The sequence below is a fragment of the Puma concolor genome, chromosome C1 (assembly GCF_028749965.1).
Source record: "Puma concolor isolate L17-30 chromosome C1, mPumCon1.1.hap2, whole genome shotgun sequence".
NCBI lineage: Eukaryota > Metazoa > Chordata > Mammalia > Carnivora > Felidae > Puma > Puma concolor.
The window spans coordinates 93,070,869-93,090,221 of NC_141674.1; the positions used below are offsets into that span (position 1 = coordinate 93,070,869).

Consider the following 19,353-nt stretch of genomic DNA (forward strand, 5'->3'; position numbering starts at 1 on the left):
TCAGAGAATAACATGTTCATAACAAGCTCCTAGCTAGGAGACTCTTATGGTCTTAAGGTACAAAGACCAAACTAAAGTAATTACTGGAGGCAGAGAAAAGATGACAAATAGAAAGAACATGGGAGAATCTGTGGGATTTGGAAACTGTTTGGGTATGGAGAAATGTGAGTAGGAAGGACCCAGAGGCAGTATCTAGGACTGTAGTTTCAGTGACTTTGTGGACTATGATGACATTCACAGAGTTGGAGAATACAAGAAGAAAGCAGATTTAGGAAGAGAAGATGGCCTTAGCTGGGCATATATTGACTTCAATATACTTGCAAGACAAATACTTGAAAATATCCCAGCAGGATATGCAATTTTGGAATTTAGGAGACCTTATGATAAAAATAATTTATAAATAGGTTTCAGGGTACCAGGGTGGCTGAGTCAGTTGAGCATCCGACTCCTGATTTTGGCTCAGGTTGTGATCTCATGGTTTGTGAGATCAAGTCTTATGTCCCTGCTTGGGATTCCTTCTCTGCCCCTCCCCACATTCATTCATTCATTCATTCTCTCTCTCTCTCTCTCTCTCTCTCTCTCTCTCTCTCTCTCAAAATAAATAAACACAAAAAGAAAGAAAGAATCTCGAAATAGGTTTAATGACGGTCTTAAATGTCTGTATCTTCAAGGACCTAAATAGCCAGAGGATTCTACTGACATAATATATTAAGAATTTAAGAATTACCACACAATATATGTACACACACAATATATACACATACACATGTGTACACATGTATAGTTTTATATATACATATATGAACGTATGTATACAAATAACCACTACTTATACTGTTGTACAATGGGTTTTATATTGCATTACATTTTTTTTGTTACTATTGCATTTGGCCAGTTTAATGTTTTACATAGATAAAAAAGATAAATTCTGTATTAGGGCAACTGAATGACAATTACTGAACTGTCATGAAAATATTAAACTGTAGTATATTAATGTGTGTAGACTAATGTCCCCAGCACCACCAAAGATGTCTACACCTAATCCTTAGAACGTGTGAATATGTTGAGTTAAATGGCCAAGGAGAATGAGGTGGCAGGTGGAATTAAAGTAGTAATCTAACTTCAAAATAGGGAAATTATTCTGGGTTCTCCACGTGGACCCACTATAATCCCAAGGGTCCTTAAAGGGAAGAGGTATAATCCAAGAGAAAAGGTAATTGGCAGCATGTCAGGGTTAGAGGGAAATGCGAAATACAGAACAGTCAGAGAGAGATGCAGCCTTTCTGGCTTTGAAGATGGAGGAAGGAGCCTGAGCCAAAGAGTGCAGGCAGTCTCTGGAGGCTGGAAAAGGCAAGGAAACAGGTTCTCCCCTAAAGCCTCCAGGAAGGAATGTGGTCCTGCCAACACCTTGATTTTGGTCCAGTGGAACCTATGTCAGACCTCTAACAGAAACTGTAAGATAATGAATTTATGTTAAGTCTCTGGGTTTGTGGTAATGTGTTCCAGCAACAACATAACTAATATACTCAGGCTAACTAATTTTTGGTCATCTGTATTTTGGAAATACTTTTCTAGTTTATTTTAGCAATCTTTATTTTAGAGGTACTTTGCTAGTATGTTTTGAATTTCAGTAAATACAAAATAACAAAAACAAAAAAGGAATTGCCATGTAGTTGGTCAGCTTCACCCACTATCCCTTCAGCCACCTCCCTATTTTACCTCAGGTCACCAAGGGATAGTCTCCAGGAAGATGTGGTTTTCCTCTAGACTGTCAACCTCAAAAGTTAGGGATGTTTTATTAAAAAAAAAAAAAATTCCTGTTAGAACTCAGATTTGCCCCAACCTGCTACACATCTTCCACATGGAGATAGGAGCCTTGAATTAGCCAATGAAAAGATACCATCACCTGCCCCTAGAGAATCCAGCCCAAAAAACAATCTAAACAACTGGGGCTCTTTACAGATTCCCCCTAGGGTAAGTGAGCCGTTGACAGAGAAGGTAGAAGTTAAAACCGTGGGTACATTTAAGAAGTTAGTAGGCCAACAAGAGAGCTCAGGCCCTGGAGTGGAAGGCATGACATATTCCCCTCCGACCTCAGATACAAAGGGTCTTGATACCACCTTCTCTGCCTCAGGTAACCTCCCTGCCTTGTCTGAGAGTTGACAGTTGAAGCATCCTCCACAGATGGTGCCGGGGACACACAACCAGAGCTCCTCTTTTCCAGACTCTGTGGAGGCAATCCCCTTTCTGGTCTCACATTTTTTGTTGAGTAAAAATCTTTTGTTTTCCCCATGAAGTGTATTCCAGTTTTGAGGCAGCTCATACAGTATGTGTTGATTTTTATGACGTTCACCCTCAAAGAGGTACCGTTAAGCAGGCACCTTACTAAAGTGGTGCACTGACTCCACAACCATTCTTTAACACTATCTCAAGCTTTCTGATTCACCCATCCATTAATCAAGTTCTGATCCTTTGAAATATTTATTTACAGGCCTCCTTCTACATCAATGTCTCTACCAATTGCTGGTGAATCTGAATCTCTGGAAGAAGATAGAAAAGGTGGAGAGACTCTCAAAATCCATCTTGGAATAGCAGGTACGGGTGTGTAGCTTACTGTTTTTTTTAATCTGTGAGAAATGGCACCACTTGACATCATGAAAGATTCCCAAAGTCCCACCCAGATTTCAAATTCTGTGGGTAAAGGAGGTGGGTAGGTGAGTAGAGGGATGGGCTGAAGCATGGTGGGCACTAAGTAAGGCACTTGTGATGAGCACTGGGTGTTATATGTAAGTGATGAATCACTAAATTCTACTCCTGAAACCAATACTATACTGTATGTTAACTAACTGGAATTTAAATAAGATCTTGGAGGGGCGCCTGGGTGGCTCAATCGGTTAAGCGGCCGACTTCGGCTCAGGTCATGATCTCGCGGTCCGCGAGTTCAAGCCCCGCGTCAGGCTCTGTGCTGACAGCTCAGAGCCTGGAGCCTGTTTCAGATTCTGTGTCTCCCTCTCTCTGACCCTCCCCCGTTCATGCTGTCTCTCTGTCTCAAAAATAAATAAACATTAAAAAAAATTTTTTAATAAGATCTTGGAAAGAAAAATAAAAAATTCTGTGGGTACATGGCTTGAAATGGGCCAAGAATTTATCAGCAGAGTTTTAATTATGCAATTTTGGGGTGAGCCAGTGCTTTGTTTTGTCTGAAATGTCAGGCTCTGGTAGATTAACAACTCAATGTTGTATTGACACACACCCCCTTGGTGTACTTCTCCCCACAGATGGAACGGGACACTACAGGAGTGTACCTAGCAACTTCTGCCAGCCACCTGTCAGGTGTTGCTTCTCCCCCACCGAACACTCTCCTTTGTTGGTGGTCCCAAACATGAGTGTCCATCAGAGTCCCCTGGTGGGCTTGTTAAACCATAGGTTGCTGACACTGCAGCCAGAGGTTTTTGATTGGGTAGATCGGGGTTGGAGCCTGAAAATTGCATTCGTGGGTTCCAAGGTGACACTGATGCTGCCGGGCCCCGGGCCACACCTTGAGAGCCACCTCCCCAGGCAAACTCCCAGCCACACTCAGATCTGCTCCAATAGTTAAAAGCCTAAAATGTTCAGTTGCCTGAAGAAAAAGGAGTTAGGAGCTTTCTTTCTTCTCTCATGTGATGTGAGCAGGGTTATTATTTGAAAGAATGAAAAGAAAGGTGTAGTGATGCGATTAACAAATTAGTCCTAGGGGCGCCTGGGTGCCTCAGTCGGTTAAACATCCAACCTCAGCTCAGGTCATGATCTCACAGTCTGTGCGTTCAAGCCTCACATTGGGCTCTGTGCTGACAGCTTAGAGCCTGGAGCCTGCTTTGGATTCTGTGTCTCCCTCTCTCTCTGCCCTTCCCCTGTGCATGCTGTCTCACTTTTTCTCTCAAAAATAAACATTAAAAAAATATTTTAATAAGAAAAAAAACAGTCCTATATCATTTTTTTAAGATTTTATTTTTTTATGTTTGTAATGTTTGTTTATTTTTGAGACAGAGTACAAGTGGGGGAGGGACAGACAAAGAGGGAGACAGAATCCAAAGCAGGCTCCAGGCTCTGAGCTGTCAGCACAGAACAGTGGGATGATGACCTAAGCCGAAGTCAGACCTCAACCAACTGAGCCATCCAAGCACCCTGGTCCTATATAATTCTTGATATGAACCACCTCTTTGGGTTTAGATCTTCGTATAGATCAGCTTTGCATTTAGGACCACTATAAAGTGGACTAGGGATGCTGGTTTGGAGTTTGTATCTTATAGCCTGCCCAGAAGTGAGAAACCTTTGCTCCAGTAGCTTACTCATTTGGCAGCATTGCTTGGTCCAGCAACATCCAGTATCATTTATAGAATTGCTGCTGTAATTGCTGTGTTACTCAGTTGGTTTCCTTTTGCCTCTAAGTGAAAAGCAGTTCTAGTTTTCAAATAGTTCATGCTAATGAAAATGGCCACAGTTTTGCATTCTGTGAAACCTGGTTCTGGAAATACATAATTGGCATCTGGAATATGCACATTATCAGGGAACTGCTAGAAATGGCTTTGACACTGTTTTTTTGTACATTTACTTGGAAACTGAATACTATAATCAATTCTTAAGAACTTTTATTCTCACTGCTACATTGCATGCTGTGTTGATTTAAACCACAGACATTTGCCCAAATTATAGCCTAACACTAGCAACACTAATATTAAAGTAACAACGTGCTCTTTAGTTTACTGCTGTGATGGATTTTTGAGAGCAGGATTTTCTCAAAAAGCACACAATTTTGTGAGTATTTATAAGAATACATCTGACTCATTTTTATTAGAGAAATACTGAACATAAAAACTGAAATGCTTTTTGTTTTTACATTTATTTATTTATTTATTTATTTATTTAGAGAGAGAGAGAGAGAGAGAGAGAGAGAGAAAATCCCAAGCAGGCTCTGATGTGTCAGCACAAAGCCCAAGGTGGGGCTCAAACGCACTGTGAGATCATGACCTGGGCCGAAGTCCACAGTCGGACACTTAACCCACTGAGCCACCCAGGCACCCTGAAATGGTTTTATTTAAGAGTGCTGTTAAATCTTATGAAAAAAATTTTTTTAAGTTTATTTATATTGAGAGGGAGCAGTGAGAGCGAGAATCCCAAGCAGGCTCTGCACTGTCAGCACAGAGCCCAATACAGGGCTCAGTCCTATGAACCATGACATCATGACCTGAGCCAAAGTCCAGAGTCAGATACTTAACCATCTGAGCCTCCCAGGCACCCAAAACTATATTTCTTCAATAAACCATGGTATTTAAATTTTTTAAATTTCACTACAATGCAATTGTTTACCTTGTACCAATTTAAAAGGTCTCTTTTCACTTCGCAACTAATTTTTCTTGATAATGAACTTAGCAGTTAATAAAATCTGCAGACAAGAATACAAATTGACCATTGACCTCTTGGCAGTAATGGTAACATCATGTTATGACTTATTGCAGATCTTTCAGCAAAGAGTGCCTCTGTTCCAGATGAACTTGGTGCCTGTGGACATTCTAGAACATCAAGCTATGCAAGCCAGCAGTCAAAAGTATCAGGTAGAGGCTAACAGTGAAGTTGAATTCCTTAGATATTTATTGTTCTAAAGTATTACTTGTAACTGCCAGGATGTGGGAGAACGTTTATGTGCAGTGTGTTTGGTGTTAGTATTTTACCCAAAGCAATTTTTCTCTAACAGGGTATAGCTCGTGCCACTCCCGGTCATCTAGCTTCTCTGACTTCTGCCACAGGAGAAATACCTCAGTGGGAAGCACATCAACAGGAATTGAAAGTATTCTAGAGCCCTGTGATGAAATTGAGCAAAAAATAGTTGAACCAAATCTTGATACAGCTGGCAAAGAAGATACCGCTTCAGAACCGTTCAACAGGTATTTTTCCAGTCTCTGTTTAAATGGAGAGGAAAAAAACAACTTTGTTCTTGTAACATAATAAAAACAGGGAAAAATTTTTTTAATTATTTTCAAAGATGCCCAGTGAAGCAAGATTCTGTAGAATCTCAGCTGAAGCGAGTTGATGACACCAGAGTGGATGCAGATGATATTGTAGAGAAAATACTGCAGAGTCAAGACTTCAGCCTAGATTCCAGTGCAGAAGGTGTGTGGATTAAGTAGGCTGCATGCCCAGCGTGGGGCTTGAACTCATCACCCTGAGATCAAGACCTGAACTGAGATCAGTAGTCAGATGCTGGGGCGCCTAGGTGGCTCAGTCGGTTGAGCGTCCGACTTCGGCTCAGGTCACGATCTCACAGCTCGTGAGTTCGAGCCCCACGTCAGGCTCTGTGCTGACAGCTCAGAGCCTGGAGCCTGCTTCTGCTTCTGTGTCTCCCTCTCTCTCTGCCCCTAACCCTCTCGCGTTCTGTCTCTCTCTCAAAAATAAATATACATTAAAAAAAATTAAAAAAAAAAAAAAAGATGCTGAACTGACTTAACCCCCCGGTCAGATGCCCCTAAAAACATCCAATTTTAAAGAAGCCTTTTATTGTGTATGCATCAACGTCTACCGTGTTTATGTACCTTACAGCAGATGTCTGTATCTGCTTTATCATAACTGGACACAACAACTGTGTAATTTGCAGGGTTGGATAGTGATCTTGAGATGATAGTGAATCACAGAATCCTTTATTCCCTCCTCAGCATTTTCACTGAGGCGAAATTTACATGCCACCAATTTGAAAGGTGTAATTATTCACGCCGGCATGAATAGAGAGCAGTTAGCAATGGACTTAGTTTCATTATGTAACTGGTTGTAAAGAGAAGTAATTAAACCTTACTTATGGAAATTTGTAGGAAGAGAAATCTTTTTTACTCAGTTTTAAAGAAAAACAACTTTAGGGAAGTTAATGAGAAATAACTATTAGGATATCTTTTAGGGGCGCCTGGCTGACTCAGTACAGCATGTGACTCTTGATCTCAGGGTTGTGAGTTTAAGCCCCACATTGGACATGGAGCCTACTTAAAAAAAAAAAAAAAAAAAAAAAAAGCATATCTTTTAAATTGCCTGTTTTTAAAATATATGTGTAGCTTTCTAAAAGTTTATTTCTTGGGGCTGGTTCAGTCAGTACAGTGTGCAATTCTTGCTCTCTGAGTTGTGAGCTCAAGCCCCATGTTGGGTGTAGAAATTACTTAAAAATAAAATCTAAAAATAAAAAATAAAAATGTATTTAATAAAACTTAAATGTAAATTATGAATTTAATATAGGAATATAATTTGACAATAATGTAATACATGTGCCTATAACAAATATTTTAATATGAATTGCAGAAGAAGGACTGAGGTTATTTGTGGGTCCCGGGGGAAGTACGACCTTCGGCAGCCATCATCTTCCAAATAGGTACGTGGTCCAGATAGCTTCGTATTAAATAAAGAATATGTTCTTGAGTAGAAGGTGAAAGTTACAAAGTTTGTATTAGACTGAGGCTGGAAAATACATATAATGCATCCATGAGAAGAATTACAGCTCTTAGCTTTCCTTATCTTGAGTATGTTTGAAATTATATTTAGTAAGTTTTATCTGTTGGTTTTCTTAAATGTGTTTTTAGAACATATTAGTAGAGGACCAGAAGAGCATTGGGCAAGATGCAATGAAAAAGGATGTTTAGAAAAGAGTTCTTAGTCTGATATTTTAAAAAGAGCAAAGCAAAATTACATTTCAGTCAGTCATCTTGTCTGTTATGAGCAGTTACATGACCACTCACCAGCATACACTTGGTACTAACCTTTTTTGTACTCCCCTTTCTCCACCCTACAAGAGTCTAACATACATACTAAGAAAAGTTGAGAATACCAAGCATCATTCTGGTAGTTATTCAGATTCAGATGAAGAAAAGGCACCTGCCAGACTTACTTCTGATTTCCAGTACTGCAGCAAATAGTACTGAGCACAGATGGCTTGGGACAGTTAAGGAATTCTGACCCCTGACCTTATGTGCATCCCTTATACTCAGTATTTCCATGTAATATTTATTTAGAGTTCCAGAATAAGTCACAGTTGTACTGGGGAGCCCCCGTGTCTAAGACAGTTATTTTGTTCTCTAATGCTCAAAACCTGAAGGAATTTCTAATTCATTTGTTCCACCAATACTGCTTTTATTGAGTTCCTCCTCCACGTCCAGCACGTTGCAGAGTCCAAAAGTTACAAAGGATATAACAGAGAACCTACATCAGCAACTAACTGCAATCAGTTGTGATAGGTAGGTAAGAGAGAGACATATAAAGAGGCCATGAGGAAGTAGTTAATTTGAACTAGGGTTTATAGAGGATGTAAATGCAATTTATAGTTTTCATTAACTCTCACTGAGTTATCCACTCATTAAATTCAGTAGCTATTTATTGGGCCAAGTCGTGGGTAAGGATGCAACATAGAAAGACCAAGTTCACCCTCAGCTAGCCTATGTGTCTAGCATATGGGGTTGGGAAATTACAGCCTGTGAGCCAAATTGGCCCACTACTTGTTTTTGTAAAAAAATATTTTTTTTAGAATATAGCAACTCTTGTTTATGTATTATCTATGGCTGCCTTGATGCTACAGCAGCAGAATTGAATAGTATAATAGAGACCATAATGGCTCACCAAGCCTAAAATATTTATTATCTGACTCTTTCTAGCAGGTGAGATAGACAAACTAAAATTTATAGTAGTGTAATAAGCACTATAATATAGAGAAGTAGAGGAGACTCTGAGAGAACAGAGATGGGACCTCACTCAGAGAAAACTTACTAGAAATTTGACACCTGAAGAGAGAGTTGGGAAGAATTAAAAGTAAGTGTGGGGGGTTAACAGGTGGATGTGAGGAAGACAGATATACCTGGTAGTAGATTCAAAGAGAATGAATGTATAGGCATAACGGTTATAATATCTAATTATATAATAGTAAATATATAATAATTATTAATAACACTGAGCATTTACTCATATGTGCTAGGCACATATATATGCTTCATTCAGTTCTTACATTATCTCTTTCAGTACTCATGATGTACTATTATTAGTCTTTAAAAAGACAAAACAAAGTGGTTAAATAATTTGCCCAAGGCCTTAAAACTAATAACTGATAAAACCAAGATTCAGACTCCTGTTTCTTTGAGCCCAGAGCACATTCGTTGTACCTAACTGCCATACCTTACTGGCTTATGAATAATATAACCCACTTTGGGAGTTGCCAGTGAACAGGCATTCTGAGGAGGGGGCATGTGAAGGCTGCCTGTGGGACATGAAGTTGGTAGGAATCTCAAAGCCAGGTTATAAACAGCCTCTGTTGCCATAACAAAGAATGTATCCTTTTCTGTCATGTGCACAGTTTGGTCATTCTTTGGCAGGAAAATGATCTATGATACTGGCATATTAGAAAACTAAGTGGCCATAATTTGATGGGGGTGGGGAGGTTGGAACAAGGAGAGACTAGTAGCAAGGAACAGGTAGAAAATGACATTTATGAAGACAGTAATACATATTATATGGTAGAGAGACCATGTGTTTTGAGTTAAAGAGACTTGAGTTCCTATCTGAGCCAGACCACTTGGGGCCTCAGTAAATCATTTAACTTCAATGGAACTTTAGTTACCTCCATTGAAAAGCAGAGATAATCATGGGATTGTTGTAAAGAGCAAATGACCTAATATACTCAGTGTTTATTAATTTAGGTACAGGAACAGCAAACAATAGAAGTTCCAACCAAAAGGAACCAAAATAGTGAATGTTCAAAAGCAACAGCTATCTGTACTCTCATTTCAGACTGCTCAGGGTCCAGGTCAGAGTCCCTCCCCTATTGACTTCACTGATACTATTAACCTCTGTCAGCCTTACTCTCCTCACCTGAAAAATGGGAGTGACCAATAATGCCTAGTTGATAGGATTTTACTGATTAAATTAGATAATTTATGTAAAATACTTAGCGTAGTGCTTAATACACAGAAGGCTCTCAGTATATGCTAGCTGTTTATATTGTAGTTATTAAGAGGAAAGAAGGTTAATTTTCTATTTGAGAAATAATCTAGAACCTAGGCTCTGAAGGCATTTAGAATTCTGGCTCCCACTCCTTTTCCAAATGAATGTTAGAATAATCATCACCTAACATAAAGGAAGGGAAACAAAAAAAAATATAAAAACAGGGAGGGGAACAAAACATAAGAGACTCTGAAACACGGAGAAGAAACAGAAGGTTACTGGAGAGGTTGTGGGAGGGGGGATGGGCTAAGTGGGTAAGGGGCATTAAGGAATCTACTCCTGAAATCACTGTTGCCCTATATGCTAACTAATTTGGATGTAAATTTAAAAAAAAAAATTTTTTAATCTACATTTAAGAAAAAAAGAATAATCATCACCTCATGCATGAAAGCCTAAAATGATAATTAGGGGTTGAAGTAGATGATTAATGTTACATGCCACTGAAAACCTGAGGAATGTTAGAGACAGTGTATCGTGGTAAAGAGAATGGGCCATGCGGTCTGACATGGATTTCATTCCTGGCTTAACCATCATGACCCAGCTTAGCTTAGTTTAGCTATGATCCTGACAAGTTACATCTCTTACTTACCACCAAAAAGACAACCATTATCACTGGGGTTAACAACACAGGCTCTGGAGTTGGGCTTCATGGGTGCAGTCCCAAGCCCTCCTGCGTATCAGCCGTGCATCTTTGATAAGTTACTTCACTTCTCTCTGCCTGTCTCCTCACCTACGAAATAGTGACAATAACAGAACCCACCTCATAAGAGTTACAAGGCCTAAATTAAGTGAGGTAAGACATGTAAGTGACTAAAACATAATCTGGCATGCAGTACTCCATATACACTAATTAAAGGTCTCTCTCGCAGGATTGAGATCGAGCTATTTGCAGTGTCCAGCACAATACCTGTGCACGTAGACTCTCCATAACTAGCTGGTGTGTCTCAGAGAAACTAATGTGTTAGCATTAGATCTATTCTGAGAGAGAAACTGGCAGCACAAGATGAAACTAGAGTCATTTACTCAGGCACTGAAGAGGCACAAGAACCATATGTGGTTAAGAAAGTGAACCCATGAAAATGAAGAGAACAGAGCAGAGTAGTAGAGACTTGGGGGAGCAGTATCCCCAGTCATACACTTAAAGTCTAGTGGACACAGCCCAACCGGCCTGGGAGTGCTTGCACAGGCTGCTCCTTGCTTGCCTTTGAGACAATAGTTTCTGACAAAAAAGTCTGCTTTCATTTCGGTTTTTATTCTTCTATGTGATTTTTTTTTCATCTCTGGCTACTTTTTTAAGATTTTATCACTGGTTCTTAGCAATTTGGTTATGATGTGCCTGGGTTTTTCTTTGTGTTTATTCCGTTTGGGGTTCATTGAGCTTCTTGGGTCTGTGGGTTTACAGTTGTCATCAAATTTGGAAATTCTCCAGCCGTTATTTTCCCCTACCCTTCCTTCTGTTATCCTAACCCACAAATTCCAGCCCACAGCCCCCCTGTGCTCTGACCTGTGACTCCCACACTCAGAAAGACCACCTGGCTGGGGCACCTGGATGGCTTAGTTGGTTAAGCGTCCGACTCTCTATCTCAGCTCAGATCTTGACCTCAGGGTTGTGAGTTCAAGCTCCACATTGGGCTCTACACTGAGCATGGAGCCTGCTTAGAAAGTAAAAAATAAATAAATAAATAAATACATACATACATACATACATACATACATACATACATACATACATACCACCTGGCTATGTTTGGGTTCTGTCTTCCTGCAGTGAAGGCCGGGAGGACCCTGAAGGAAACTGTCTTAGACTTTTCTTCATTGATTTCCCTTCTCTCAGGACCAGTCCTGTGCTGCTTGTTGTCCAGTATATGAACTGTTGTTTTATATGTTCTATAAAATATTATAGCTATTTACAACAGGAGGGAAAGTCTGGTTCCTATTACTACATTATTGCCAGAGTAGAACAGTTTTAGGGCATCTAACAGCCAGGGTGCAGTGGGGCTCACCAAGACTCCTTCAAATTCCAATATCTGTAATTGTGAATGGGTGTTCACTGGTGTTCCGTTAAGGATGTTCCTGTTTCTTCTGCAGAATGAATCTGTAAGAACAGGAGCCTCTAAGCAGTCAACTGAGAATTCCAAGTCAGTACACAGTGGCCTGGTAACCACTGCATTACTCCCACTTTTTTAGGATTTCCTCTTAAAATTTCATTATGGGAAGACACCAACCATGTTGTTTGCTTTTGGTCTTACTGGTCTCTGGAATTCTCAGAGTGAAATGTCAGGTTGTGTGGCCCCTGGCATCCTGACACATGAGGAGATAGGTACTGGTGAAAACTGAAAGCAGTAATACTCTCCCCTCCATGCGACACCATCACTCAGCTCCCCGCCTGATTGCTCGAGGGGTCAAAAATCCTCATCTAAAAATAAATCCAGCTACCATCAAAAAGACACTGTGCTTTTACAGACTTGTAGAAAACCTGTATCCTCCCAGATGAAGAAACAATAGAGGGAACATGTGTGTTCCATTATAACATAGGGCCAAGGTTCTGGGTACATCAGCAGTAACAAACCTTCTGTTGATGAGGCCATTACTTCATTTAAACACCTGTTTTATTCACAGAGTTTGCTAATTTTAAATTTTTAGTATTCTCCATACTTTATTGATAGAGGTCAGTTAGCACCTGGAATATCAAGGCAGAGCAGCTTTGCGGCAAAGCTGCTATCACAAATACGTATAACGAAAATACAGTGGCCAGGCTGTTAGGACAGAGAGTTTTGCCGTAAAAGGTGATTCATGGATGCAAGTGCCCTCCATTTTGCCCTTCACCATCCTCCCTACCTGTTGTCAAACTTGGATTGCTACTAGTCCAAGGCAAGCAATTGCTCCTTAAGCAAGTGAGACAAAGTTGACACAACCCCATTCATGTTCCATGGCATGAAACAGTCACATGGCAACACCTATCAACAAGGCATTTAGGAAATGTGGCCTCTAGGTGAGCAGCCTGGACAGCCTGTTGCCAACTGAAACTGCGAAGAAGGAAATGATAGATTCAGAGGGACAACCAGCAGCCTGCCAAACCAAGCTAGTGAAGAAATAAACCTCTCTTCAAGATCACTTCACTTCAAATCTGTATTACACGGGTATAATTTACATTACTGACTACATATAAAAACATTGGCATGTTGACTAAAAAAATTCTCACACTTTCCAGGAAGATACATTAAGACCTCACACTGTAGGGGTGCCTGAGTGGCTCAGTTGCGCGTCCAAGCGTCAGCTCAGGTCATGATCTCACAGTTCGTGGGTTCAAGCCCCACATGGGGCTCTGCACTGACAGTGTAGAGCCTGCTTGCGATTCTTTCTCTCCCTCTCCCTCTCCCTCTCCCTCTCCCTCTCCCTCTCTCTCTCCCTCTCTCTCTCTCTGCCCCTCCCAAACTTGTGTTGTCTCTCACAAAATAAATAAATAAAACAAACAAAAAAGACATCACACTATAATTGCAACTAAAAACTATCACCCATAACTCTGCAAGGCCTGGGTAAATTGCCAGTCAGTATATGCCCTAGGATAAGACTGATTTTAGGATTTATGTATAAACATGTTTAAAGAAAAGTTTTCTTGCCACAGGTCAAGATTTAGGAACAGTACTAGATTATTGTAGGAATAAGTGTGTCTAGACTAATCCAGTGTACTAATCCTAAACATTTAATATTTCAAGTGTTTTCTATCTGTGATATCTTTAAACCTTGTGGAAATCAAATCTAGTAGAAAATGCCTAATGCACCTAACTCTTTGAGTGCAAGGTTAATTAGAACAATTTCAAACATTACAGTTCAAGATTTTGAAGGGTTTTTTTTTCTTCCTCTGGTTGTAGGGTGGGGTCTGGAGCTTATGAACAAGTTGTGATCAAACGCTAGAAGTCAAGCTGGTGAACTGAAGCTTCTTCCCTGGGGGTTTGAGACATGGGCAATCAAGCTGTCAAGGCACTTCATTCAAGCATTTATGAGAAAATGAACATATTTGAAACATGAAGCACGTTCCTCTATCAAGAGGAAAGCCAACACTGATTCCTTCTGTGAAAGTGTGTGCCACCATCCTGTCCCACCCACCAAAAGGGAACATCAGAACAGTAGTATCCAGGTGCTGTGCCACGTGTGTTTAGAGGCACACAGCTTCTGTGGTCACTGCACATGATAATGAAAGCCTGCTCTTTCTTTTGAAACAGCCAGGTGGGGAAAACAACATTATACGTCTGAGTATAGCTCAGTCCTGAAGCGTAAAACCTGTAGTAGAGGTAGGTGCTCAACAGGTTTGGGCTCTAATTATTTAATTTTAATGTTTGGGAGATAGTAAGTGAATGTCTTAAACCCTATAAATTCTGTCAAGATAGTTACAATCTCTTAAGGATATCTTCCATAATATTATATACTACCTATGGTATTGTACTAGGTTTATTAACTCTTCTTGGTTAAATAACTGATAGAAAGTTTGGGTGTTCATCCTTCGGGGAAATGCTATACTACAGTCAAAGCGTGGAGAATGCTTAATTCTAAACGTATCCGTCACAAGTGGAATAAGCGTGTTTAAGTCTGAGATGTGTGAATGAGTGTAACGCCATTATTATGCAGCATGCATTGTTACTTGTTAATGTTAGATGAGCTGCACAACTCCCGCTAGCACTATATATGAGATTCAAGCTAAGCTTAATATTCAATATGGTAAGCTCCCATGAGGCACCTTAAGAGCTGTTCTATTATTCACTGAATAATATCTGCTGGTTTCAGGAGTCAAAATTCAGAACAGGAGAAAAACCTTAGCATCAAAAGCCAAGCAGCCTTTTCTGTGTAAGTTCAGACTTATCTGAAACTGAAAATTGTTCCAAGGAGGTGGCAGATAAGACAGGGGACAGCTGCTTGACATTACTGACATAGATTCGTGATTTTCTATTTTAACTCCCCATGATGGGATAGTATGTTTTTTCCTTTACTATAACAGTTGTTGTTTTGAGACAATAAAATATAACATAATCCAATGCAGCTTTTCAAGTATTATCTGATCTGGATCCAGTTTAACAAGTTCGAAAGATAGATCATCTTTTTATCAGGTGGGAAGAGTTTTTCTGGTCTTACATGACAAGTTTTAATTTTCTTGGAATCATTCAGTCACTGAAGAAAAATGTAGATTCTTTAGAACCAGTAATTCCCAGTCCTTACTTTCAAAACCATGTCAAAAAAAATGTGGTATGTTTCAATAATTTTGGTCTAGGTATTTTTGTTTTGGCAAAGTAAAGGGAAAATATATTAAAAGATTTCAATACCCAAATTTAAAGGTTTAGAAAAATTTGAGTAGTTCATGTTACAGTTTTTGGTTTTTTAACAATTCAAGGATTAGGTATTCCAAATTAATCCAGTACTACTGTTGCACCTAGATATTTTTTAAAAGGTTAAATTCCATTTTAGAATATTTTGAATGTTGAAAGATAAGGTTTTCTGAGTCGTTACTAATACTTTTGTTTTGTTTTGAAAGGAAAAAAGGTGACCTGAACATTTTAGTCTAACCAAGGAAAATGTTAGCTGAAGTGGTAAAGACTTGCTTGCTCTCTGTGATTAACAAGTGAGTTGATCTGTCCATTATATATTATGGGGGTGTTGCGGGGGTGGGGGGGGTGTCAAAGTATTTAACAGAGATAAGAAGGTAGTGTTGGAGATATTTATGATGTATTAAAAACATATTTTTCTATTTTCAAAATATTATTTCTAGACTATATTTTTCATTGGCACTAATGCAAATAATTTTGCAGTTTTGAAAATAAGAACTATAGATTGTAAGCAAGGTTCAGGGAAGACATTCTTCAGATATGTAAAACATGCTGTAATCCAGGCATTGTCCATCTTGCCTGCGCTCAGCCTGATACCTTTATACAAGACTGACTCCCAGTATTTAAAATGATACAGAATTATTTTTTAAAACAAAATGTGGAAATCTTGAAATGTATAAATATCATGGCTTTATAATTTTAGCAGCCACCAGATACATCTTGATTTATGTAGTAGAAAATCATTTTATTTTTTAATGTTTATTTTTGAGAGAGAGTTGTGTGCACTCGCGCACACACATGTACTGCGCAAGTAGGGGAGGGGCAGAAAGAAAGGGAGAGAAAGAGAATCCCAAGCAGGCTCTGCACTGTCAGCACACAGCCAGATGCAGGGGCTCAAACTCATAGGGGCTCTAACTCACAAACTGTGAGACGATGACCTGAGCCGAAATCAAGAGTCCGACACTTAACCAAATGAGCCACCCAGGCACCCCAGAAATCATTTTAATAAATAGAAAAATTGATTAGGGAAAAATCAGTGCAAGTCTGGATTCATATTAGTTTGTGTTGCATTGGGATACTTTGCAATCACATTTCATTACAGTCCTCTGAAAATATTTGTTAAAGTTCACTTAAGTGTCTGCCTTACTTTTCTGGTTTTTCTTAGAACATGTAACCATGTAACTACTGAAAAAAAAATTGCCTTTTAAATACCAAGTGCACTTTTTGTTCCATTTGGAGTTTAGAAAATTGGATTTGAAAAAATAGATTTTTTTTTTAATTTTTTTTTTCAACGTTTATTTATTTTGGGGACAGAGAGAGACAGAGCATGAACGGGGGAGGGGCAGAGAGAGAGGGAGACACAGAATCGGAAACAGGCTCCAGGCTCCGAGCCATCAGCCCAGAGCCTGACGCGGGGCTCGAACTCACCGCGAGATCGTGACCTGGCTGAAGTCGGACGCTTAACCGACTGCGCCACCCAGGTGCCCCGAAAAAATAGATTTTAATAAATTAATTTTTAATATTAAAATCAAATTTCAAATCACCCAGTCTTAGAGAATTTGCAGATATATAACCTTGTCTTTCTAATCCTATCCTAGAGAAACATAATGGCATATTAAAGCTATATATTTGTGGTTAGATACAGAAATCTTAAATACCTTGTTTGGGGGAAGTACAGAAGCTGGTCAGGAGCCCACTTCCCATGACTTGAGCTGGTAACTGAGACCAGAGCGGATGTGAAGGGGACAGGCAGAGCAGCCCTGGGCCATCAGTTTGCATTCTGATGGTTGACTCCCCTTTGTGGTGTTGAAGGCTTTCATATACAAGCAACCGATATGGATTAGTACTTAAAATCTGAGAAAGTCTTGACCAAAAATCCTGAAGTCCATCATCCCATTCCAGGAAATACCATGAGAGTAATGTTATCCAAACTAGATTCTTCTGTTTTGTTTTGCTTTTCATGAAAACTGTGAGCCATCAAGATCCACCACCTTAGCCCATTTGTTTCTAGAAAGAAAACAAATCCTCAACGAACCACCAACCAAAACATAAAACATCCAGAAGTAATTTTAGACTGAGATTTCCATGCCAACTAGACCACTTTGCAAGCTCAAGCTGACAGTATTAAATACTTCATTTAAAAAAATTAAAAATTAAAAAAATACTTCATTTAAGTACTCTGAACTGTTAGGCTTCCTAAGACTTTTATAATATGCTTGAAAGAAACTGGGCTCATATGATGGGGTTGCATTTTGTTTTAACAGGTCAAACTGGGACAGTTCAGAAATTATACTTGGTCAATTCTTAGATGGTACGTCATGTGAATATAGTCAAGTACTGTAACTGAAATTGTTATGCCACTTTCTGTGTTGGCTTAGGTACTATGCATAATTTTAATAGCCAAGATGTTTAAGAATATGAACTCTAAAAATATAAAGGATGAAATTAAGCCTGTTAACTTTATCTTAAGACTACTCTGGAAGCAAAGGCCTTATTATTACCTTATATGTGATTTTTCGTAAGATAATATATACACAGTATATTTTAATCATGTGAGTGGTCTCTAGCTACTCCCTATATGACAAAGCTGGCAAAATTTTTTATTTACACAGACAGTATAGTCTGCATTTACAAATGTTTATGTTCATCATATATATATATATATATATATATATATATATATATACATATAACAAAATTCTCTTGCTGATATTCATTGACCAAATCCCATGCAGAGAAAGACTTCGGATATATTGTTTGATTGTTTTTTGGAAATATGTCTTATTCTGGAAGTTGGTATACTTGTGGGTGATCATGTAAATATTTACCGAAAAAAAAATTGTTATGGAAGTGATTCCATTAGTATTGTTCTAATACTTGGAAAATGACCTTCATATTTATGTATTTCTTTGTTTTACTGTACAACTATAATTCCAGGAAATTTTTTTACCAAAAAAAAAAAAAAACCCTTTTATTGTATTTGTAATAATGTTAAGGTGAATCTTCAATAAAAATCATCTTAAACTTTACAGTGTTTATACTTTAAAATGTCAGTTAAGATTCTGCCAGAAATCCATCAGATCCTTGCCAAGGTAAAAAAACAGAAGTAAAACAGTGTAACTTTTTCCTGAGAGGTTCCCCTCATTTATTAGCAGATGGTATAGCACAGACTTGAATCTTCTGGTGAAAGACCCTTCTTTGAACTCTGAGGTTCACCCTGCAGTGGTGTGAACATGGGCTCTAGAGTAAGACCGACCTGAGACTGAATCCAAGCCCCCTTCTGAACCTGTTTTCTAATCTAGGATGGAGATAATACTACCACTAACTCTTCTGTGTTGTGAGCAAGAGCCCATGAAGTGTGAAGAACATGTCACAATAAGCACTATTATCAAGCCAAAATTTGCCTTTGTGCAGCAGCTACGTACAGAGCTTAATTCTAGTGTGAGACACATAGATGGTCAATAAATGTGCCACTATTAGGTTAAGACCCTCACTTAAATGATACTCAGTGTCACCACTGTACAGACTGTTCCTCCCTTTGACTAGGTCCTCACAGATGAAAAACAATGCCATGACATTCCCTTTGCTGTCATTCAAATTACAATAGCAATTTAAATAAAGAGCAATGGTTCAGGAACGCCTGGGTGGCTCAGTGGGTTAAGCATCCAACTCTTGGTTTCTGTTCAGGTCATGATCTCACGGTTCAGTTCATGAGACTGAGCCCCACCTGGGGCTCTGCTTTGACAGAGTGGAGCCTGCTTGGGATTCCCTCCCTCTCACTTTGCCCCTCCCCTGTGTGCATGTGTGCATTCTCTCTCTCTCTCTCTCTCTGTCTCTCTCTCTCTCTGCAGATTGCCATGGCTTTCCTGGACAGTGCAGGTTATGGGAGGTAATGTGCATTAAGGAGAAAGATCCTGCTTGCTGGCCTAAGTGGGATGGGGATAACTTTGTGCCAGATCACAGCAGAACCTGGCAGGGCCCTCTGCTCTGCCCTCATACTACTTTGCCCACACCTGAAGCATGGAGTTCCCAGGCCCAGCCT

General features: G+C 39.3%; 1 protein-coding gene across 4 annotated transcripts in view; it reads left to right on the plus strand.

Annotated features, from left to right (window-relative positions):
* EEIG2 (EEIG family member 2) overlaps positions 1-16,582 on the plus strand; it is a 94,197-nt gene extending 77,615 nt beyond the window's left edge. The window contains exons 6-13 of one of the 4 annotated variants that reach the window (XR_015254945.1): positions 2,492-2,595; positions 5,496-5,591; positions 5,732-5,921; positions 6,020-6,147; positions 7,315-7,384; positions 13,869-14,134; positions 14,220-14,288; positions 15,521-16,582. Coding sequence is in view for 1 of the 4 variants with exons in the window: in XM_086717727.1 (XP_086573853.1) it covers positions 2,492-2,595; positions 5,496-5,591; positions 5,732-5,921; positions 6,020-6,147; positions 7,315-7,384; positions 13,869-13,911 (631 nt within the window). In the remaining 3 variants the exon portion in view is untranslated. Of the gene's footprint in view, positions 1-2,491; positions 2,596-5,495; positions 5,592-5,731; positions 5,922-6,019; positions 6,148-7,314; positions 7,385-13,868 lie in introns of all 4 variants that reach the window. The other 3 variants (XR_015254944.1, XR_015254943.1, XM_086717727.1) reach the window with 3 other exon arrangements.
* Positions 16,583-19,353: the final 2,771 nt, after the last annotated feature.